At 31.9% G+C, this 23314-nt stretch overlaps 3 protein-coding genes across 4 annotated transcripts; 2 read left to right on the top strand and 1 right to left on the bottom strand.

Moving 5' to 3' along the window:
• Positions 1-6349: 6349 nt before the first annotated feature.
• Positions 6350-8212, top strand: LOC137830451 (protein JINGUBANG). The gene has a single exon (XM_068637792.1). It carries the CDS (start codon positions 6541-6543, stop codon positions 7798-7800), a length of 1260 nt encoding a protein of 419 aa, XP_068493893.1. The 5' UTR covers positions 6350-6540; the 3' UTR covers positions 7801-8212.
• Positions 8213-10287: 2075 nt separating this feature from the next.
• Positions 10288-15865, bottom strand: LOC137811138 (ubiquitin carboxyl-terminal hydrolase 24). 2 transcript variants are annotated; one of them, XM_068612855.1, is made up of 7 exons: positions 15715-15865; positions 14116-14760; positions 13792-13979; positions 12989-13236; positions 12567-12712; positions 11492-11668; positions 10288-10828 (listed from the first exon to the last, which is right to left on the bottom strand). In XM_068612855.1, the coding sequence occupies exons 2-7, from the start codon at positions 14758-14760 to the stop codon at positions 10640-10642; spliced, it is 1593 nt and encodes a 530-aa protein (XP_068468956.1). In that variant the 5' UTR covers positions 15715-15865; the 3' UTR covers positions 10288-10639. The 2 variants fall into 2 exon arrangements, with proteins under 2 accessions (XP_068468956.1, XP_068468889.1); XM_068612788.1 differs by lacking the exon at positions 15715-15865 and adding an exon at positions 15176-15698.
• Positions 15866-18895: 3030 nt separating this feature from the next.
• On the top strand, positions 18896-22108 carry LOC137825968 (disease resistance protein RPP13-like). The gene is given in 1 exon segment (XM_068631827.1): positions 18896-22108. A coding segment is annotated over 1 exon segment (2880 nt). The 5' UTR covers positions 18896-19133; the 3' UTR covers positions 22014-22108.
• Positions 22109-23314: the final 1206 nt, after the last annotated feature.

The following is a 23314-nucleotide window of genomic DNA, read 5'->3' as shown; positions in this document are numbered from 1 at the left end:
TATATTATTGAGCCCCATATTAATCACCAAAAAAAAAAACAAACATTTAAAGTCAAATAAACATTATTCAATATGAATTTACTTTGTGTTTTTTTGTCACCAATTTGAATTAACTTGATTCATTAGCTCTTTATTTTATTATTCTTTTGGTCACATAATAATTTTTTCCTACATTTCATCAATTAGGTAAAATAACGAAAATGTTTCTTTTAATTTGTCATTATAAGGTTTTTTTCTGGAACATACTCTGGAAAATTTATTCTGAAAAACACATTCCAGAACGTATATTATATGTTTTGGAAATATTATTCTAGAAATTTTGTTCCAAGAAATGTTTTCTGAAAATATACTTCATGAATTTCAAAAAGTATGTTCTAGAAATATTTAAAAAAATAATCCAAATCATTTTTACAAAGGGTAAAACAATTTTTTTCAAAATTAATGGGGTGCAGGAAAAAAGTTGTTGGGGGTGCAGGAAGAAACACCCTAATAATTTTAGTCCAAAGCAATTTTTTTCTTTGTATAGTAGCACCAAAACACAGCCTTGTGGATCAAGAAAGAAATGCAAACAGATAAAAGGTTTATTTCTTCCTACCTTCATAGGTTCTTGCAATACCCCAAGTTTTATACTTTCAAAAATACTCTCTATTAAAATGTTTGAAAGTTTGGTTATGGAGATGTGTTTTTTTATATTTTGGATTGTGTAATTCAGACACCAAATTATACAATTTAGAAATAATTGAAATGTTTATCTACCTTTCAAATTAAAGAATTTAGAACCTATTTTCAAATTTAATAAAATATTATGATTAGTCAATTCATAATACAAATTTATATTTTTAATTAAGTAATCCAAAACATATTTTCTTAAAAAATATATTTCGAACTAAGTAATCCAAAAGTCAACTTAGATCTAGGAGTAATTATTCATTTTGTATAATTTTTTTAAAAAGTTGATAAAAGTAAGTGATTATTTGTTCAAAATAAACTGAATTGTACATAAATTAAATTTATAAATCCTTCCCTCTCTACATGTGACTCTTACACACCCTTCTCATTTTATATAAACCCCTTCGCTGGTAAAAGAATAAACAACCAAATTAATTAAACCATATTTACCATATGTTTTATGAATATAGAATATAGAGAATAAAAGAAAACTCAATATTATTTTTTAAAAATTACAATGTGATGAAAAACTAGCTTATGAATTTGGGGTTGTTTAGTGAAGAAGCAAGAGTAAGATGAGAAGGGAATAAAATTGCTTTTACTTTCCGCGCCTCCTTTATTAGGGACCCACCCTCTTCTTCCACTTGGGCCATGTATAGGATCTTTCAATCAATTTCCTCCATTTTAAGATTATTGTATCGTCTTCCCAACTTCAACTTTCAAATTCATGGCCTTAATTAGCCCTTTTTCAAAATGCATAATCACGTGTATATGGATTCAAATCTCTTTATCTATCATGGATTTTTCTTATGTGCTTAATTTGATTATACTACAGCATTAATCACTTCATTTCGTGTATGTTTGGATGTGCTTCCTAGATAATTGTTGAAGATTCTACGTGGACTAGAAATAAAGATTTTTTTCTAATATAAAAGTGAGTGCAAATCTTATATTATAAGTCAATTTTATAAGGTTGATGTAGTGTCATGGACAAAGCCCGATGTGACACGTTGAAGAATCATCTGTCAATCTCGTTTTAAAAAGTTTTTACACACACCGAGCATAAATAGTAAGAGTTTCGTAAAGTTAACATATAAGTAAAGAAGAACATTTATTATGGAAGAAAGTCAAAACAAGGTTAGATACAGCAGAGGCGTATATATATTAGAGAAGTCACAAGGGAGAGTCGGGTCACACACTCGACTAAGAGTACACTTATTCTTGAATACACTGAATGCTCTGAATTTTGAGATCGTTCATACTCTTGTCTGAAACAGTTGATTAGACTTAATTCATTTTTTAATAGCAATTTCTACTAATGGATGACAATATTAATTCTATAAAGGATTTTAACCTTTGTGTGTGATCTTGTTTCTTTAAGATAATCTTTGATTAGTTAATGCAATGCTTATAGCCGACCAACTTCAATTCAATGGATCTATGGAAGAGCCTGCATGGTCCTGTGAATGAAACAATAAAATAGAAGCAAGAGAAGTTAGCAGCACCTATCTGATTATTATCTCTCTCAGGTTTAATTCATAATAGTTTATAAGTAAGAAAGGACAAACAAAGACAAGTTTATTGTGTTGATGTGATTCATGTGAGCCAACAATAACATGAATTGTTGCTTTCTACCAAATCACATTAACTATGCTGCACTTTCCAACTTTTTTCTGACCCTTTCTCTTAAATTATTTTACTTTAATGTTACTGCTCCACCAGGTGGCTATCACCCAACAGTTCATTAAATTTAAAACTAGTTTTCCACAGCATAAACCAGTGATGTTGTGCCATATATCAGAAGCAAACATTTCCTATGTTGGCTAAAGCAGATATTCAAGTTTTCAGGAAGGAATGTCCAAATGCATCTCCTTCCACACTGAGCCATTATTTTAGTATCAGAATCTGAATCAAATCAGTTCTTTGGATCTTCCTCAAGTGTAATTTGTTATTAATCATTGAGTGCAAATTCAAAAGGACATTGGTTCTCTCATAATATGCTACTTTACATCAAGTTCTGAGTTAATCTTGATTAAAACTACCTACTCTTTTTCTTTTAAACCTTTTGTTGCAGAAAACTTGCTATAAGCTTGAATTGTAAGTATTGAGAGGTAAACACAAAAGCTAGCTATTGGAGCTTCCTTTAAGTCACAAGTCACAACCTCTGACAATGATAGCTTCTGCAGGTAAGAACATTGAGATAACATCTTTAAGATGAATTACTACATTTGATATATTATCCGTTTTTGAACTCAAAACTCCGTCACGGTTTTATTCTTAGAAGACGTTTCTGGTGAAGTAAGTTCTCGAGATAACATCGTTATGATCAATTACTATATTTGAGGTATTGTCCACTTTTAAGTTCGTTATAATTTTGTTCTTAAAAGACGTTTTTGTGAAAAAAGGAAGAAAGATGTATATAAACTATTTTAACTTTGACTCTAACTCCTAAGCTATATATAAACTATATCCGACTTTGGTGTACCTGAACATTTATCAAAAGCATGCTTGACACCTCATTCATGTACTACTGATATAACTGAGTTCAATCCTTGAGCAAATTAATTCTTCTTGGCTAAAATACCAAACCAGCTCACCAAACTCACCTACTGCACAAACTTAAGCATTATTGCTTCTAATGATCCATCAACGACACATTAAGAAAAAGTAATTAACTTAGTATGATGAAACAATGAACAAATCAAATTTCATAGCAAATCAATGTATATTATTGTTTAAAGTGGTTGAGTGACTGTAACAAAGTTTTGTCAATATATAAACTTTGTTTAGAGGATATATTAATCACATGTTGTTACTTGCAAATTCAATTAATTATAGTTTTCTTTTGGTGGAGGAGGGTTGAATGACCATTCAACCTAAAGCAAATTGTATAAACACCTACCCACTTGCATATAAAACAATATTACAAACTAGGATTTGTTTAATCAGACATCAATTAGCAGCATATACAGTGACCATAATTTAATAGAAGTAAGAAACTTTTCTTTCGAACTTTTTAAAGGGTTATGTTATGTGAAGATATTTTAGGATATTTTTTCATGCAATTTCTTCCCCCATTTATTGGGAATCACAGTGTTCTGTTGTAAAAGAGAAAGGTGGTAATGATGGAAGATTAAACTAGTGGTTACATGTGTTTGCAGCCTACCACTTTCAATCAATTGTTTGTTAATTACTCTTTCTACAACGGAGAGAGGAAAATACAATCTTCAAGTAAAAGAGACAAAAAAATCTACAAACAAATTAATTAGATTTTAAAATTAAATATGTTTTTTTTTTATATTATAATGCGAATTTTTTTTTTATTTTTAGTTCAAATTTTAGACTTTTTATACTATATATAAAAAATTATTAAAATATATTTTTATTAGTGTTACTAGTTATTTGTTTCACGTAACAAATAAATTTTCAATTTTACACTGGATCGTCTCAGTCCAGTGTGGCTGATCATCCTCTCGGACAACTACTGATCATTGATAAGCTATTTCCTCACCAACTAGCTAATCAGACACGAGCCCCTCCTCAATATTTATAATAACGATAATTCAGTATAAAATATTTTAATATCATAGTTTACTGAAAATCTGTTTATCATAGTTTACTCAAAATCTGTTTCTTATTACAAGTATCTAGAATGTCTAATATTTAAAAAAAAAAAAAAACTAATTTTTCAATAAATTATATGAATGAAAATATATTTAACCTAGATTTTATAATGCGAAATAATATGGAGTAAACTAAATTTGATAATTTGTATGTTAAGTTGTTTATAAGTTCTAACTATTGTAATTTTTATTTATTCATATTTACTGTGCATAAAAAATAAACTAAGAAAATCTATTTATGAAGATAAAAGTTGAAAAATTTGCATCTTTTCTCTTTCTTTCATGTTCTCTGTGATGAAATAATAAATAAACATATTGAGTTCAGTTGAGATGATTCTTGTGAGCTAACAACAAGAAAAGTGTTACTCTCTACCAATCACATTAACTATCTCTCTTTCTCTTACATACGCTCTTCCTATCTCCTTTCAACTATAATTGTTCAAACATTTTCTTTTCTTTGCAATTTCATTATTTTAGCATTTATACTAATTGGATTAACTTTTCTTGGTTGATTTAGACATAAACGTATAACACTAGAAGAAAATCACTATATAATAATTAAATTTAGAGATTAAAAATATTTAATTATTAACTAAATTAGATATTATTTTAAAAATTAAAAAATTATTAGTATATAAAGTAATTTTTATTATTAATAAAATTTTATAAAATATTTATAAATTAGTATTTAAATTAGTTATTAAAATTTTAATTATTAAAATTTTAGTTTTTAAATTAGTCTATAAAAAATTAAATAAAAACTAATTTAGAATATAAAATAGTAAGTATAGTTAATAATTAGTATCAATTTATAGATTTTTATTAATAATAAAAATTATTATTTTTAATTTATAAAGTGAACTTTATTATAATTAATATAAAAATACAGATAACTTCCATAGTTTTATGAACTAAACAGATATTTGCAATTTTTTTTCATATGAAAGGGACGTGACTTAGTATAATAATTCTAAGCTATTTTACTTGGAATTTGTAAACAGAGGAAAATAAACGGATAGATAAACAGAAGACTGAGAAGAAATACATTATTACTTAATATTATTTATTAAAAGTATTTTATAATCATTAATTTAAAGTTCATATTTAAGATGATTTTAATTAGTCGAGACTGCAAATAATTTTGCAATTATAAGTTTTTTTGGAAAAATAGAAATTTATAATTTTTCGAAAATATAAGATTAGGAAAGTATGTTTTTCATGTTAGTTCAATTTTCAATAGACAACACTCCTCGAAAACCAAAATATTTTTTAAATGAATTTTGGTCAAGTTTTTACAAATATAATCATAGAAGTGAAAATCTAAATTTTTAAATTTAAGTAAATTTTTTATTAAAATATCATGGTAGTTTTATTTAATTATTTAATGTAATAATAAATTAAGCATTTTAATAAAAATAACACAATATCCTTTAATTTCTTAAAAACCATTAAATATAAACAACAATGTTTTTTCACCAATCAACTATAATTTAATTGTTCCTACATATAATAATCTTTATTTATACATGTAAGTCCAATAGTGAAATATTACAATCAATATTTAACCTTAATTTTTTTTTATCATCAACATAGTCACACCATTTTAACTTCTTGATTTTTAGTTGTGTTATTCAAGTATCTTAAAATATCTTATGCAATGACACCAATTAAGTTTTTTAAATATTGTAATGGTATAATTTTAATTTATTTTCATCAATTGAAATTCCTTATGTAATAAAATTAACACAACTAATATATTAAAGAAATATAAATATAATTAGAACCTAAAAAACTAAAATCACACAGTTATGATGCATGAAACACCATCAAAAAGCAATTAAACCTAATATTTATTAAAGACTGAACCAATTTTGAGAACAGAAGACAAGTCATAGAAATGGAAAACCTGAACTGAAGAGATGCTGAAATCCTTAATTGGAAAGAAAGACCCTTTTGGGGTTTTCCACGTGGCAGATGATTATTGGTGGAATAAAAGATTTCAGAAAAAGGAAAACAGCTAAAAAACATGCAAGAGTGCGTTACAAAAGGGTGATTGTTGCTCATAGTCAATGTAGCCGTTAACACAACACAACACAATTATTAACCTCAAAAAACATAACACTTCCCTCTTCAACAAGGAACCACTCTCTCTCTCTCTGTTTTGTTCTGTTCTTTCTATAATTCCTCTGTTTTTTTTTGTTCTGTTTTCATCACAACGCTCCTCCTTTCAGCCGTTTTATTGGCTTCAATGAATTCCCTCCTTACCCAAACCCAACTTTCGGCTCCAATGAATTCAAAATCCAAACTTTGGACGAACCCAAGTTCAACATCAACCAGCTGTAGCAGTTGCAGTAGCAGCAGCATCAGCAGTGAGAACGATGACAGCCCCTTTTGTTCCCAACGCATACCCATCGTTGTTTCTGCTTTTTTTAATTCTCACCGGTCACTCGCAGTTCTCTCCGGCCATGTGGGTTCTGTTTCATCTTTGGCCCTGTGCGGTGAGTTCATCCTGAGTGCATCTCAGGGTAAGGATATCATAGTCTGGCAGCAACCGGACTTGAGGCTCTTTGCGAAGTTCGGGCAAGGAGAAGGGTCGGTGAAAGCACTTGCGACGGTTGGCAACAAGGTTTTCACGGCACATCAAGATAGCAGGATCCGTGTTTGGAAGGTGTCCAGAAGCTCGGAGAACGTGTTCAAGCTTGTTGATTCTCTTCCCACGACCAAGGACTATTTGGGGAAGTTCATGAAGCAGAGGAACTATGTCCAAACTCGGAGGCACCACAAGCGTTTGTGGATTGAGCATGCGGATAGCATTTCTTGCTTGACGGTTCATAATGGGTTGATTTACTCTGGGTCGTGGGATAAGACTCTGAAGGTGTGGAGGCTCTCGGATTTGAAGTGTTTGGAGTCAGTTAAGGCTCATGATGATGCGATCAATGGGTTGGTGGCGTGTAAAGGGGTGGTGTATTCTGCTTCTGCCGATGGAAAGATTAAGGCTTGGGGGAGAAAAGAGGGGAAGGAGGAACATTGTTTGAAGGGGGTTTTGGAGGGTCATAAGGATGTTTCTTTTAATGCTGTTGTTGTTTCTGAGGATGGGAAGTGGGTTTACGGAGGAGGATCCGATGGGTTTGTGATGGGGTGGGAGGGGAATGGGGTTTCTGAGAGTTGGAAGCTGGTTTCTGAGTCCAAGGCACATGACATGGCTGTGTTGTGCATGTGTCTAATGGGGGAGTTTTTGTGCAGTGGTTCAGCGGATAAAAGCATAGGGATTTGGAGGAGAGAAGCTTTTGGTAAGCTTTGTAAAGTTGGTGTCATAAGTGGCCATGAAGGGCCTGTGAAGTGTTTGCAAGCTTCTTCTAGTAGGATTGGTGGTGGTTTTTTATTGTACAGTGGAAGCCTTGATAAAAGTGTGAGAGTTTGGTGGGTTCCAAGGTATAATGATGCAGAAGTGGAGGATAACAGATGTACACAATTTGGCACAGAGAACAAGTCCATCCTCCCATGCTAGCATGAAAGAACATGAGTGATGAAGCACACGATCTATTTTAACAGTGTCTGCAGTGCTTCCTTCTTGATTAATTTTCTCCTTTGAATTTGTTCTAGGTTGCAGATAGACTGAAATGAAAGAGTTACTGTTTGCTAGGAGAAGGGGAAAGAAAACTGAAGATTTTGTTTGTTTCTTGGAGTTGCTGTTTTGCTTTTCGGTTTGCCATTGGTGTCAATTTCATACATTTTTGAGCTGATTGTAGAATGCTAGGGTGGTTTATTTTTTGTTGTTTTCTTGGTGAAGAAATTAGGGGACATAGTGGAGTGGTGTGGTTATAATTTTCTTTTCTTTATTTTAAATCCACTTTTATATTTGTATACAATTGTAACTATAAAGGATTCAATCAATGGAAATAATTTATGTTCTTTTGTCAGTAGTAGCATGATGAATGCTGCATCCATTGTTGGAAGCTAAATAAAGGATTCAATCAATGGAAATAAATTATATTTTTTTGTCAGTAGCATGATGAATGCTGCATCCATTCGAAGCTAAATAGACATAACCTTTTTGTTAGTAATTAGCATTAGGAAAAGGACAGCAGAACATTGCAGTTTGTTACAATGATTCGCAGGTTAAAGAGATTAAGGTCTCCAAATATCTTATGAGCTCTTCAGCAGCCAAAACAAATGCAACCACCACCACCAAACAAACAACTACGGATTAAGAATAGAAAAAAGACAAAAGATTCTGGTGACAAACAATTATGTTATTGTTTGAGTCAAGGGATCATGTCTTAGAATCTATGATATCTAAATCAGAATACTCTTCTGCTTCTTATTTGTTAGTGGAGACAAATATCACTGCCCAAGTAGTACCAGAATACAGTGTAGAAAATGTTCTATACTTTTACCTTTTAATAATTACTTATTTGATGTACAGTATTTATATTTTAGTCTATACAATACACTTTATACTTTATTTTAGCTTCTATCATTTAACATTACAGAAACTAAAAGATATTTAAAAATGTATGTGTAAAAACTATCTATTTCTAGTTTTCTATTTGTAGATCAAGGCCAGTATTCAAAACAACTACCTGATAGAAAAAAATGTTTCTTAAACAAGTGATATTCATTCATGGAAACCAGCAACTGGCATTAAATAAGAAAAGGGGGAAAAGACTATGAAATGAAAACCAATAGCAGTAGCCAAATAAACTATATGTAGTTTTCTGATTCTTTCAAAATATACACACGCAATTTACTCAGCTGGTTTGTTTTTATATGGTAATAATACTGGTATAAGTTCCTAGATACTATAAAATATTCCCACAATTCTGTTTCAGCAGAAGTAATTGAAGAGTGTGTGATATTCTGAAGACATTGACTTTAACTAGAGAGTGGTCCTTTGTGCCTAATTTGGAGTGTTTTTTATGCTCTTCCACCGTCCATTTGGTAAAAAGAAAGTAAAAGCAGCGATGTTTATCTGGTTGGACCACGAAAAATCTTAAAACCAGGCCAAGTCATTCCTTTAAATTGTCCCAAAAGCCACCATTCACTAGCCAGCAAGCCAGATAACCTAATTTCTTTATCTCTCCTGAAGCAAGATTTTGTTCGCTGGGTTTGGACCACACATAGAAAAACAGTATATTGTATCCATGTTCAAGAGAAACACCCATATGATGTTAACTGCATGTATGAGGGAGCATCTATTTGTTATGCATAATATATTCAAAAGATGCTTGTATTGGATCAACCTTTGCTTTTTGAGAGAGGAAGAGGAATTATGCAAGTCTGCGAGCCATGTGAAAGAAATGAAGCAATCAATTTAAGCAACAAATATAAAACTTGAAAGTAATGCAGGTGCAGCCAACCTGCGGACAAATTTGAAGGTCGTTCATTTAAAAATATCTAAAGCAACAAGCTATTTGAAAAGTATCAATTTTAAATGTTGGTTTGGTTGGACTTTTTCAACTGCACTTGAGAATTAAAATATCATTAACATGTTTCAACTAACAGCTAAAAGATGGAATAACACCAAACATGGAAAAGAAACATGAAAGAATCGATTCCCAAAAGGCGTGCATAAATAATATATACATTTGCTAAATTTGCAATGTCACTTGGGATATACTCATACTTCCCTTGTTCATAGGGAAGAAAGAAGTCACTTTCATTCTTCTTAATAAAAAATGGGGAAGAAGCCAGCAATTTGCTTACATATCGTTCTTGGGAAGTACATCTTGAAATTTAAATAGCATCAAGCCGAAAATTTAACCAGCAAAACAACCAAAATTTGATTAGAATAGAGTCAAAGTGATAGAGAAACCATGCTTCTGTCTAAAGCGACTTGCAACCAACACGGTTAGGCTGTGATCGATTTTTCTTGGGAATTTCCGCTGGTTTAAGACAATTGAACGTCCGAAAATTTTAACAGGGCTTCTTGAATCGCAAAGATCTAAAACAATCATTAATTCATAAAAGAAACTGCAATATTTAACACTCAACAAACGAGAAACACATCAAAGGTGAAGCTTAATAACTTTAGATCCAATCCTTTTCCAAGTCAATAGGATTTCACATATCCAGCATATTCTTAAAACTTCACTCACTGTTACCATAAATACATGTCCATGTCCTAAACTAGGACTACAAAACTTTTCTAGTTTAAGATAACATAAAAAAAAATGTTACAACAATTACTCTTCTCACACACTGAATTGGATCAACTATTCATGACATTTTAGCAAACTGAGCCTGAGCAATGAATATTGACCAGCTAATAAATAATCACCACATTCTCTCCATGCAAGGCATTAATCAACTGGCAGGAGTATATATTTGACAGAACATGAATATGTTCACAGCTGTCTGTAGAAAAGGACGTAGGCTTGATCATGCAGCACCTTATTTGTTCCAATAGCAAAGACAGATGCATCATCAAATCGTAGCCACCGACCATTGGGGTATTGGGCATCCGCTGTGTAGTGGCCCTTTGAAGGCTCCCTTCCATGGTGAGTAATTGTAGCAACAAGTTCATACTTTCGACCCTGCAGAAGCATAAAAATCACTCAGCCACCGTGCCTTCTTCCAATCAACATTCATTAATACCCAGAATTTTATTCTGGTGGGTACAGCGCAATATTGAAGTATCAGTTATCACACAAGTACTCAAATAGCTTCATGCATTCTTAAGCTTTCTTTTCTTAAGATGCTGAGTAGAAATATTTATTTAAAATCAGCAGGGGAACACTCCCCTTTGCTTGTTTTTTGTTGAAATAAGTGCAGTAGAAAGTTGTTTATGGTAAGAAAAGAAAAATGTATCAGAAACTTAGCTATCCATCCATATTCTTTTATTTCTAATTACTCTTTCAGAGTAGGGGATGGGGTAACTTAAAAAGGAATTGCCAAAAGCAACAGTAACAATAATGCATGACACATTAACACATTTTTTAAAAGAGATTCCATAAATTAATGGAATAAAGGTGAATTCGAAAAAAGTAGTAATATTTGAGGTAATACAAATTTATAATGCGAAAACCTTGACAGTTCAATCTCCATTTAGTTAACTCTTCACACACAAAAATCAGTACATCATTGAGAATAAAGTAGCTGCATTCTAGTAACCAAAAAGAGAGGCCATCGTTTATCAACATGATCAGATATTTACATCAGAAACAGAGAGGCTAGAATATAAAGACATATTACGTCACCTCAGTAGATGGTGAAACAAGCAAATCACGACCCAATACCAACTCAAGAGGAAAGTGCACAGCCTTATGCAGCTTGGTGCTTCCTTGGCTTCCGTAACCAAAACGCATCAGGTGCAATATCATTATTTTAGGAAGTGTCACTATTTGTACAGATTTTCTTGCAGTCACCACACCAGCCTGAAAGAAATTTAAATGGATACTTTAATTGCAGTAGTACAAAGCATATCCTCCATTGCAACCAAAGGCTATGATTGCCCACAATAAAATGCCAATTTAAGCAGATGGAATGTCAGAACTGTTATATTAATGACAAAGACTTCCTATGATGCCAAAATTACTAATGGGGAGCAGGCATGAAGATGGAAGGCAGCAAAGTAGCTAAAGTTCAGACATTAGTTTCCTGTTCTCCTCCATTAAACAGCCCGAGTTTTAGAATTTTGAAACCAGTTGATGTTCCACTGTTTTACATCGATATGGGTAAGAGTGACATTATGGCTACATATGTGGAAGTAGTTTGTTGTATTAACAACGTTAAATCACTGAAGATATTGGGTAAAAAAACAATATAATCTAATTTACAAAGAAAGTTAAACAAATATAAAATGGTGAAAGTCAATAAAAGAAAAAACCCCAGGATTCAAACTCAAAGGACATGTAGTTTCACACATAATATAGGGTACAAAAAGAATTTCACATCCTCCATTAAAGTCATTGTTTGCATATAAAGTCCCTAATGTTATAACTTATAACTCAAGTACCTAAACACATTTAAGGGCTCGAGTTCTGAAGGGAATGATTCAAGTGAAGCGACAATTTGCGTAATTTAGTAACAAACCAAACAACATAGCATCAAAACATGTGAAGAATGGACTGATTTATACTTGAGTCAAGAGTGAATATTGGAAGTGTAGCAGTGTACCCCATAGGTATCAGTAGTACTGAAAACATTATAGCAACTACATGGGAGTATTGAAGTACCATAGTTCACTTATATATATGATCATCGTATATCAAATGTGATGGTGTTAAAGATAAATATTAAATGCATAAAAATATAAATAAATGGGCTAAATACCTTTGCAGTGAGTGATGCCCGGTACCCTTCAAGAGCTTCTGATGCAGAAAACAAGCGAAGTGCATCCTCAATCGTGTGTACAGTGTCAGGATAGATGTCAAGATGGAGTAAGAGATATGGTTGAACAGTCGCTGAAGGTTTATTTCCTAAATGACAAAAAATAAATCATGACCATGGCCACAATGTTTTTTAGATACTTCATTTACATTCACATTTTCATTTCTTCTTTCAAGTTTTAATATCAATCAACAGTGGAAGGTAAGGTGAATTTTGGCAAAGACAAAAAGTAAAATTCCAGAATTACAATTATTCAGCATGAAGCAACGACCAACCAGATGAAATTCCAGAAAATCTTAATGGATTTGACAGTTAAAACAAAAGCAGATTCCTTCACTAATATATAATGTAGTTAAGTTTTGTACCTTTAGCTTTCACCATACTTTGAAGTTGTCCTCCAAAAATACAACTTAATTCTGATGGGGCAAGGCTTTGAGTCCTTGTTACAGCAGATTTATTCTTCGGCCCCACTGTTTCCCATTCATCATCTTCCACAGAAGAAACAAAAGAAAATTGGGTACCATTAAGACTAGAAGATTGTCCTTCAAGCTTCAGTAATTCATCATGCATTTGATCCATTACAAAGCTCAGAAATTCCTGAGCATCTTCTTGCCTGAAAGTGACATGTTGATACTAATTATTATATTGAAAAAATTGCAAATTTATATTATCATTTACAACATGACACCTATGCATTGCACACTTTCAAATTACCAGATAACTTTCTAGATGGGTCTACAAAATCTGAGACACATTGGTTTATAGTTAAAATGGTTTAAATGATAGGAATACATGTGGAAGCACATTTGAAGATAACAAAAAGAGGATGGAGAAAGAAAGCAAATGAAGATTATATCTATACACGTCTATGCACAATAATATTAAACAAGTCCCAATACAGGCCTGGAAAAGACTATAAACAAGACCATTGATAAAAAAAATTTACACTGAGATTATGCTTTTAACATTTGATTAATGCCTAAAAATAAACCAACTATCAGGGATTCATGACATGGCCAAGTACATGTGGGGCATTGTTGGTGAAAAATACAATGGTACAACTAAATATCTGGTTATGGAAGAATGTTATTTAGATTTTCTTTGTTTGGGAGAGGGGTGATTAGGAAAGTAACATAAAAAGCAAAAAGAATAACAAATTATCACCAACCTTGGTCTTCCTGAAACGCTATTTGGCACATCTGGAGTAAAATTTTTTAGAACACCTTCAAACATAACAGGGCAGAATGGCCTTCCAGACTCAAACGTATCTGTATCTTGCTTCCTTATGATAGTTGTGCTAGGCATATCAAATTGGGTTATGAACTCAGAAAATGCTGTCAATGTAGGATATCCAACCTGATATAATACAGAATAATAAACATTCGATAATGTCAGTTCAATACTATTCTAGCATAAGGGAATTCAGAGTTATAATGCCAAGTTAAAATCTGTAGATGGCAGCATTATTGACATGGGCGGCAGACAAACTAACCTTAGGAAGGTTGCGAGTTCTTAATTGCTGTAAAAGATGAACAAAAGGTGAGCATGACAACAGGGCCTGCACGGTAGCATTAAGAAAGCATAGATTCCCAGAGTTGATAAGGCCTCGAGGCAGTATATCTTTAACAGGCAGAACAGTATGCCCATTAGGTGCCTTTGGGGGCTCTCGACAGGAGAACTTCAATGAAGAATCATCTCCACTGCCAATTTTTTGAACATTCTTCAAATTTTCAGTCTCAAAATCCTTTAGGCTCAAATTTGTAAACTTGCTTGAGGGGCCATCTTCATCAAGTAATGTAAAACAATTCACATTTTTTTTTTCAACTTCATTTACACTGGCGATACCCATGGGGCTAGGGGAGAAATTGGTAATGCTGCCATTCTCTTTAATTGTTCCAGACACTTCAGATGAATTATCACTGACATTTTTCACTCCATTGCATTTCTGAGAACCAGAGGGCAGAGCACTAGCTGATGCTTTTGATGAGTTTTGCAGGTTGTTTGACTCAACAGTAACGGAATTCAGAGAACCAAACTGCAGCTGATTCTTCTCCGCAGACTTTTCATTATTCCCAGAAGACTGCTTTGACAGCAGTGATCGGGTTTCATCTTCAGTAAATGACCCAAATAGTAGCATCTGTGAAAAAATGGCGCACAAATCCAACAAAGAAAAAGTACATTAAAATTCAACCAAATAATAAATTTCTAAAAGATAAATTTAATAAACATATATAAAAAAATAAAAAATTAAACAACCGCATTAAACAAAATGAATCAACTAGTAACAAACTCCCAAAAAAAACTACATCGAAGCAGATAAGAAGTAAGAAGGAAAAAAAACATGCCATTATACTAAATAAGATTCGTAATAGAAAACCCAATCAATCAATTAGTGTACATTCATCAGAAACACTAAAACCCTCTATTCACGACTGACAATGGAGATCAAAGACAACTGGAACTAAAGGAACACTAAAAACGACAAAAAAAATTAATTCAGAGACGAGAGACAGAAAAGGACGAAATTGAGAATTAGCGTGGCAAAATCGCACCTTAGAATCGGTCGTGTAGGTGAGGGGATGGAAGTTGGAAACCCAAAAGGCTGAAATTGAATATCAATGGACGAGTATAGAGAAGAGGGAAAGGGTTGGGATGAAAATCAAAAAGTAGGGTTTTTGGAGACCCTGAAGGAGCAGAGGCCGATGCAGTGATTGAAGACATGAAAGGGAAAAAGGGAGCGCAGAGAGAGAAGAGAGAGAGCATTTAACACAGGAACCCTCCTCTCCGATTGAGCCTTGGCAGCACCAACGCGGAGCATCGACGGACACAACAGAAAAGCCTCTGAATTATTGGTTTAGGGTTAGGTTAGGGTTACTGATGAAATTGGAATTGAAATTGGAATCGGAATGGGTTAAGTAAAAACGCCACTGTGACCCTTCTTCTTGCCTTAAAGAACGGTGATTATGTGATTTTAAATAAATTCATAACCAAAATGCATTTTTTCCACTTATAGCTTCTTTGGAAGTATTAGGGTATACCCTACGAATAGTATAAATACTAGTATGCTACTTCACTTAATGTAAAAAAATACCTGTCTCTGTAATGCTGAGCAAAAGCTACTTCCTCTGCCTTCACAACAACACAACAACGTGTGTGTCTATCAAATGCTTGCAAACCTTAAAACCAAAACCACTGCAGAAAATTGATTCTGTGTCTGGTTTATCTCAGAGAACTGTTACCATATGTTTTTATATTAGCAATTTTGAACTAAAAGATTAAATGATAGACTAATCTTTAAAAAAAATATTGAATCCAATTAGATAAAAATATAGTTTAGATTATATTTGATTTAGATTATATTTGATTGCTAAATTTTAACTGATACATTTTTATAATAGTTATATTTTTTTTTGTAAAATGTTATAAAAGTTGTTAATTAAAGCTATTGATTAATATCTAAAAACATTATATAACCTAGCATTTTTTTATTGCTAATTGTTTAAATATGAAAAATCTATAGTATTTGTTTAATCCCATAGAAAAGTAAAAACATGCAAGAGAAATACTATTTTGGATTAGAATATTATATGTTCATAATAGTACCATTTTTAAGAAAATATAAACTGTTAATAACTTTTTTTTATGTTAATATACAATTTTTCAACAAAATAAAATAATCATTGCAGTTTTTTTTAACTACAAAGATTTTGTTATTATTTAGATATTACTATTATGGTTTACATTCCTCTTTCTAACATATTGGTTTGATGAGGAAACATAAAATTCAATGCAAAAAAAATTATGGTAAAATTCTATTATTTTTAATATGTAAAAACAAATATAAAGAATAACAATGATGGTGTGCAAATATAGGGTTTAATGAATGAAGAAAATTGTAACGGCAGAAAAAAAAACAGAGTCATAGACCCCAACACACAGAGTTTCTCTCTCTCCATATCTTTTCCAACTACTTTTTTATTTTTTTCTTTTAGTTTTTTTTTATTTTTAAACCTGATAGGACACTATATAACTGAGAAGTTAACAAACATTTGTATAAGAGAATCAAACATAAAACTTGACATTTGTGTGTACCAAACTTTACATTAGATTTTCTTACTGTTAAAACCAATGAATGAAGTATTCATAACTTAATTTTTCCTTTCTTTTTCATTTTTCCGTTGTTATTGTATCCTTCAACTCATTCATTATCATTGTTGTTGTTTCTGTTGTGGTGTTTGTTGTTTTCATTATGTTGTTATCACCATCATGAAGTGTGAAGTGTGAATGCTTCTCATTTGCACTTCCTTTTTCACATTTGAAGGTAAATTATCCAATATTTATCATTATATTTGAATTTTTTTTTTATTATAGCATTGATATAGTGATTTCAAAAAAATTAAAGAAGGATTATTTTATTTGTATGGTATTTTAGTGTGGTGATTTTTTTATATGTACATTAATGTTTTATTTGTATGAAAGTTGATTAATTGTTGGTTTGTATTTATTTTGCTAATTTTATTTAAAATAAATATTATATTGATGTAGACATTAAATGAACCTTAGTTTCCGATTGAGGTTTAGTATAAATGGTTAAACATTAATCATTTAAACTAAGTTTTTAATTTTTCAATTAGACAATTTCAGAAAATTAATTTTCATATTAATACGTACATATTAAGTATAATCTTAAATTTAGTGTGGTTTTGGTTCACACTACTTATTGTTGTTCTTTAAATGCATATTTTGTGGTGCACTTTTTGTTATCACTTTCATTTCATATACTTTGAACATCACTGTGATATATTGCCAAAATTTTATAAAAATTAAGATAATTAATAGACTTAATTTCGTGGTAATTAATTATGGAAGATGTTTTTCTAGATTTTATCTTGAATTAGAAATACGATTGGTAACCTATGCAGTTATAAATCGAATTTGAATGAATACATATTACATGGTGAAGAATGTAAAAAAAAATAAAAAAAATTGATGAGTTATTCAATTTTTTTGGCAAAATTAAAAACCTATTAAAGAAGATATATTACTATCTATGTGTTTTGTTATTTGAATTAGATGTATCAAAAAATTGAGGAATATTTTTTTTTATATTCTCAAAAGTTATACCATATTAACCTAGCATGAAGAGATGTTAGAGATTCTAACTATGTTACAATATAAAATATTGAAAAATGGATGAATAATCCTTTAAAAGATATTATATGTGATGTTGGCAAAATTTAAAAGAACACGTGAATGATTCATTCAAATCTAATGTAGATAAAGAACTATTCAAAATATAATAACTTTACAATATTTTCAACAATTTAAAATTTTGATAGTTTAATTGAATCAATTAATAATTAATAATTTCATAACCGAACTTAGATAAGTCACCTCGCCTCTTAATAATTTCACTTGATCTTATTTTCCTCTTTCATTCATTTATTTACATATCTAAAATCATATAATAGGTCGTGCATTATCATTTTCTCGTATATATATATATATAATTTATAATAGTGACATTTTCAACCTGTTGATTATAATTGTGCCTATATAATGTTGCTTAAATTTAATCACGACATTGTTATATTTTTTAAAAAATGTTTAAAAATTCAAAAAACTTAAAAGAGAAACACGTTGTTGAGTCAGCATTATGTATACAAGCTAAATTAAAAAGATTGTTTGTACAAAATCCCTTAAAAAAAACACGCAATACAATTACATATATGCAAAACAAAACAAAATTGAAACTGGAAGAGAAAGTTCTACTATTATCAGAGTTGAAATTGAGAAAAAGTTTGAACGAGTATATAAATGGAAACATTTTATAGAATGACAATCGTATATAAACAAAAACTCATACAAAATTTATAAAAATTCCATCCACAAAATAATTCATTAAATGTTGTATGATTTTTAATATCGAGTGATTTTTTTACTTCTTCTTAAATTTTCATTTAAATATCATCTGATTTTATTGCATTCTTCAAAAGAATTTACATAGTCTTGATTGAATTAATATAATAAGAATTTTTTAATCGAATATCATAATACTATTTATAGAAAAATTATTATTTTTAAATTTCAGTTGAGTACATCCTTTATTCTTGGTTTAAACCTTTTAATGAATTTAGTTTCACCTTATTAATTAACCAAAATAAATTAATTAATGAGAATATATATATATATATATATATAGAAGATATATTTAAAGTAAATATAGACAGAGAGGTTGGAGAGTGTGTCATTTTGAAGGTTCAATGCACTTAACAGGAAGGTGATTATGAAGCTTCAGTTCAACAGCATTCATGGTTGACGCAGAGTCAACGGAAAACTAGATCCAGAACTCTTCAACGCAACTCACTTCTCATAATATATATTTGCATACTCTTTCCTCTTCTTCCATCACCAACCACAGATCAAAATCCCTGTTCCTCTTCTTCCATCACCAACCACAAACACACTATCCAAGCATAGATCAAGATCTACACGCACGTCACAGCTGTAATGGCAGACAGTGTAGTTACCTTTGTTTTGGATCATTTATCTGAGCTTGTGGCACGCGAAGCTAACTTGCTGTATGGCGTGGAGGACAGGATCCAGTCCCTCCAGAACGAGCTTCAAATGATCAACGACCTCCTCAATACCTCAAAGAGCAAGAAGGGAATTGAAAATACAGTGGTGAACCAAATCAGAGATGTGGCCCACCTAGCTGAGGATGTCATCGACACTTTCGTAGCCAAAGTTGCCATTTACAAGAGGAGAACCATACTGGGGAGGATGCTCCGTGGCTTTGGCCAAGCAAGGTTGCTTCACCACGTAGCCGACAAAATAGACAAGATCAAAACCACTCTCAACGAAATACGCGACAACAAGGACAAATATGATGCTTTCAAAGAAAGCAATAATCAATCTGCAGAAGAAGAGGAGAAGGAGAAGGAAAGGGTGCAATCACTGCACGAGCTAAGAAGAAATGTGGAGGAAGAAGGTGTGGTTGGCTTTGTACATGACTCCAAGGTTGTCATCAAACGACTCTTGGGAGGTGGTTCAAAACGTAACGTTGTCTCTATCATTGGCATGGGGGGATTGGGGAAGACCACCCTTGCCCGAAAGGTCTATAACAACAGTCAGGTGGAGCAACACTTCACGTGTCGCGCGTGGGTTTATGTGTCAAATGAGTGCAGAGTTAGGGAGCTTTTGCTTGGCCTTCTTAAGCATTTGATGCCAAATTTTGAACAACAATGCAAAGACAAGAAGAAAGGTAAAAAAAGCACTCGAGCTAGTAGTAACTTGAGTGAGGAGGAGCTGAAGAAACTAGTGCGGAACAAGTTGGAGAGTAGAAGGTATCTTGTGGTGGTAGATGACCTGTGGAAAAGGCAAGATTGGGATGAGGTGCAAGATGCTTTTCCGGACAACAATAGAGGCAGCAGAATATTGATAACTAGTCGTTTGAAAGAGGTAGCACTGCATACTTCCCATGATCTTCCTTATTATCTTCAGTTCCTGAGTGAAGAAGAAAGTTGGGAGTTGTTTTGTAGGAAAGTGTTTAGGGGTGAAGACTACCCTTCTGATTTGGAAGCTCTTGGAAAGCAAATGGTTCAAAGTTGTCGTGGTTTGCCGCTCTCCATCATTGTCTTAGCAGGGCTGCTAACCTACAAGGAAAAGTCATACAGGGAATGGTCAAAAGTGGTGGGTCATGTTAATTGGTATCTTACTCAAGATGAGACCCAAGTGAAGGACATTGTTCTCAAACTCAGCTACGACAACTTGCCAAGGAGATTAAAACCATGCTTTCTTTATCTTGGGATATTTCCGGAAGACATTGAAATCCCTGTTATGCCATTATTGCAAAAATGGGTTGCTGAGGGTTTTATACAAGATACAGGGAATAGAGACCCAGATGATGTTGCGGAAGACTACTTGTATGAGCTCATCGATCGTAGTTTGGTCCAAGTAGCAAAATTGGAGACTAATGGAGGTTTGAAGATGTGTCAGGTTCATGATCTTCTTCGAGATCTCTGCATATCAGAGAGCAAAAAGGACAAAGTTTTTGAAGTTTCCACAGATAATAAGATTCTAATCCCGACAAAAGCTCGTAGACTCTCCATTCATAGTAAGATGGATCACTACATTTCTTCAAGCAACAATGACCATTCGTGTATCTCTTCCCTATTCTTCTTGGGCCCAATTTACTATGTTCGCGAGACAGACTGGAAATGGCTTTCAAAAGGCTTCAAATTGGTTCGCGTGTTGGAGTTTGGACTAAGCGGTTGCGATAAGATCCCTTCCAATTTGGGGAACTTTATCAACTTAAGGTACTTGAGAATAGAAATAGAGTATCTTATGTTTGTTCCAACTTCAATACTTAACCTTTGGAATCTACAAACCATAGACCTAGGTCCTTCGAGGCGTGACTTTCCAATTTCTTTCCCTGTCCAAATTTGGAAACTGAAACATTTAAGGCATTTGAATACACAATGACCTATCGAGCTGTGAGGTAGAGATTCAGGAACAGATGAGAAGATGTGGAATCTTCAAACCATCTCTTCCCTTATACTTAACAGGCAAGGAATATCTCTCATAAGGAAAGGAACATTCCCCAATCTTAAGAGGATAGGATTGAGACTAGCTTTTGGATGTGAAGGTGAATTACCCAAATTATTGCAGAGCCTACAACAATTAAGTCATTTGAATAAGTTAGAGATTTTCCTCCGAGATAAGATTGATAGAAGTGTAGAGAAGTCGGTCGATGAGAGTGTGGAAAGGAACAATGGTTTCAAGAAGCAAGAACTGTTACAAAACCTGGGGCAATTGAATTGTCTAAGTGTCTTAAGCATTGTGAATGCTTTGGACCTTCTAACCCACGAGATTGCATTTCCTCCAAACATTACAGAGTTAACATTGTCAGAGATTGACTGCATTACTGATGAGGGGATGAATGGTTTGGAAAATCACACCAAACTCAAAATTTTGAGACTTTCAGGAAATGTATTTTATGATAGAGATTCTTTTGACCTGAATTGTGTGGGAGGCAGCTTCCCACAACTGGAAGTGTTTGAAATGGAATTTTTGAAGCTTGAAAAGTGGAAATTAGACAATGGTGCAATGTCGAGGCTTCAACGTGTGATCATCAACGATTGTGAAAGGTTAGATGATCTCCCACATGAACTCTGGTCTTTGAGTGGTTTGAGAAAAGTGCAGGTAATGAAACCCTCAGAAAAAATGGCTAACATGCTGCGAAATTTGGAAATAAACGATGGGATTCAAATCGTCACAGAGGATCGTCAACCTCAGATGGAGTGGATGGATTCGTTGGATTCCATAGATTTAGCTATTCTGAATATGAATTATACTAGTGAAACCGAAGAAATTTATTATAGTGAATAGTTTGTTATTTATTTTATGGATGTATTTTGTATGTGGTGTAGAAATTGTAAAATCATATTACATTACTAATAATATCTCAATCTTTTAATATTTTTAGATAAAATTATTTTTAAAGAATTAAAAGATTTTAAAAAATAATTTAAATAAAAAAATAGTAAATTAATTCCTTAGCATACTAGAAATAAGGTGAGATAGTTGCGAGTTTTACTATCCTCATTTTTATTTCTAAATTGAAAATTCTTCATCTTCCATTCTCATATGTAAGAAGTATAAATTAATTTTTTAGGGTTTTAAATATTAATTATTTTTTTTATGAAAGATACACATCTTCGTTTATAAATTTAAAATATAAAAAAACATTTGTGAATATCAAATTAGAATACCAAATAACAAAAATTGGATTAGGATAAAAAATAATTATCGAAAAGATGTAAAAGTGATAAATGTATTAATTCAATGAGTTTGAGAATTGCATTTTATAACATACAATATACCTTTTCAACAAAATTACATAAAGAAAAAAAAATATAATCAAGGTTGTGATGGAATAATTAAATCTATGTCCAAGAAAAGTATTTGATTTAATGAAAGTGGTAATTATATTTATTGAGATGTGTTCTAGGCAAGAAGAAAGGAGATCCTAAGCAGAACCTTCAATATATCTTCTTTCCTTTGTCACCATCCCTTTTAATCCTTTAATATCATATTTGTTTATTCTCACCCTTCATTATGATTTTAAGTCTCTATTCATTTTATTTATTACTAATTACATATTTTTAATATAACAATATATATAATGATTCATATTAAAGTGGTTTAAATTCTTCTATAATATCGAGATTCATCTATTAAATGGGTTTAATTTCGTATCTTACTCTTACAAGTCAATCAACTACCTATTAAAAATATTACTAAAATTTGAGTTAAAGAGATCGGACTTGAACCATAACACTCCACAACTTTCCAAGTCTAAGTGAAGATATGTTATAACCAGGTCACCATTCTATCTATCACTACACTGTTCCGTAAATCTAATTGATGACTTGTTTTAACCAGGTCGGCATTCTGTCTACCACTGCACAACCCTCAAATCTAAGTGAAGACTTGTTTTAGCTAAATCGACATTTTGCCTACCATTGCAATGTTTCAAATGTATCAAAGTTTGAGTGAAGACTTGTTTTAACTAAGTGGACATTTTGCCTACCACTAAAAATACAATACACTATTTGAAAGAAACCACTAAAAATAAATAAATATGTAATCAATTAAAGTTGTAAGAAAAAAAAAGACTATCTTAATGA

This window comes from Phaseolus vulgaris, chromosome 11 (assembly GCF_000499845.2).
Source record: "Phaseolus vulgaris cultivar G19833 chromosome 11, P. vulgaris v2.0, whole genome shotgun sequence".
In the NCBI taxonomy this organism is placed as follows: Eukaryota; Viridiplantae; Streptophyta; class Magnoliopsida; order Fabales; family Fabaceae; genus Phaseolus; species Phaseolus vulgaris.
Note: the sequence above shows the minus strand (reverse complement) of the source record. Positions and strands in the feature narration are given on the sequence as shown.

Excerpts from the sequence above, each read along its gene's own strand:
- LOC137830451 (XM_068637792.1), top strand. The coding sequence starts at position 6,541 with ATGAATTCCCTCCTTACCCAAACCCAACTTTCGGCTCCAATGAATTCA.
- LOC137811138 (XM_068612855.1), bottom strand. The coding sequence starts at position 14,760 with ATGCTACTATTTGGGTCATTTACTGAAGATGAAACCCGATCACTGCTG. Across the intron at positions 12,713-12,988 it reads AAGTATGGTGAAAGCTAAAG|GAAATAAACCTTCAGCGACT; the intron begins GTACAAAACTTA and ends TTTGTCATTTAG. Across the intron at positions 11,669-12,566 it reads GGGCATCACTCACTGCAAAG|GCTGGTGTGGTGACTGCAAG; the intron begins GTATTTAGCCCA and ends AATTTCTTTCAG.